The 1,087-nt window shown below is 40.0% G+C and overlaps 1 protein-coding gene across 1 annotated transcript in view; it reads left to right on the top strand.

The window, feature by feature from the left end:
* Positions 1-654: 654 nt before the first annotated feature.
* Positions 655-1,087, top strand: part of lyplal1 (lysophospholipase like 1) — a 7,133-nt gene continuing 6,700 nt past the window's right edge. The window contains exon 1 of the mRNA XM_061049554.1: positions 655-762. Within this exon, the coding sequence (XP_060905537.1) occupies positions 678-762 (85 nt within the window). The 5' untranslated portion in view covers positions 655-677. The remainder of the gene's footprint in view (positions 763-1,087) is intronic.

Raw genomic sequence — 1,087 nt, 5'->3', positions numbered from 1 at the left:
GTGAACCAGTGAACAGGTGGATCTGTAGATGTAGATCACACCGGGGCCAACACAGGGATACCAGACAGAAAGCAGAGACAGAGGAGGAGAAACAAATCAATCGAAATGAGTGACAGGAACGAGAAACAGAGAAAGAATAACAGAGAAAGAATAACAGAGGAGAAACAGAGAAAGAATAACAGAGGAAGAATAACAGAGGAAGAGGAACAGAGGAGAAACAGAGAAAGAATAACAGAGGAAGAGGAACAGAGGAGAAACAGAGGAGGAGAAACAAAGCTGAGGCTCCGACATCAGCTGTAGAGAAACTGATAAAACAGACAGAAATGTTGTTTTGGATTAAACAAGATAATTATTTAAATATTTTATATCATAAACACATGGCTTAGCTGTATTATAATGGCTTATATTATTTCATATTATTAACAAACACCTGAAACATCAGAAACTACAAAAATAAAAACCTGATAAATAAAAAAATAAATAATCAAAATACATTTAAGAGATTCAGTTTCCTCCATCAGAGTCATTTCAGAGAAAATAAAACATTTATTATAAGCAGTAGTAGTAATAACGTAGTAGTAGTATTATTAAAATCCGCCAAATGGGTTTGAGTTTTGAGTCTCGCGATGTTTGGCCGTGTTGCCTGACAGTCTCGCGTGATTTGACGTCAGGCTGTCATGGCTGCGCTGAGGAAGCTAAAGTTCTGTGCGGTTTCTCCGACGACGAAACACACCGCCTCGGTCATCTTCCTGCACGGATCAGGTTCGGTTCTCTCTGCTGTGTGTGTGTGTGTGTGTGTGTGTGTGTGTGTGTGTGTGTGTGTGTGTGTGTGTGTGTGTGTGTGTGTAGCCTAAGTTTGTGTGTGTGTGTGTGTGTGTCCTGAGCTGCTGCTGTCCTTGTCTGTCTGTGAGAGGAGCTGTGCAGGTTAGAAACATAAACAGTGACATTAAAGTGGTGGTCTCTCTGTGACCCGGATGAAGAGGCTTTTTGCATTCACTTCTTAACACAGCTTTATGTCATCTTCTCGAGACTTTATACAAATGTGGTAGCAAACATTGTTTACATTTTTTAAAATCTATTTTGGGGT

This window comes from Labrus mixtus, chromosome 11 (genome assembly GCF_963584025.1).
Source record: "Labrus mixtus chromosome 11, fLabMix1.1, whole genome shotgun sequence".
Classification (NCBI taxonomy): domain Eukaryota; kingdom Metazoa; phylum Chordata; class Actinopteri; order Labriformes; family Labridae; genus Labrus; species Labrus mixtus.
The sequence above is the reverse complement of the archived record's forward strand: the minus strand, read 5'-3'. Positions and strand labels throughout refer to the sequence as shown.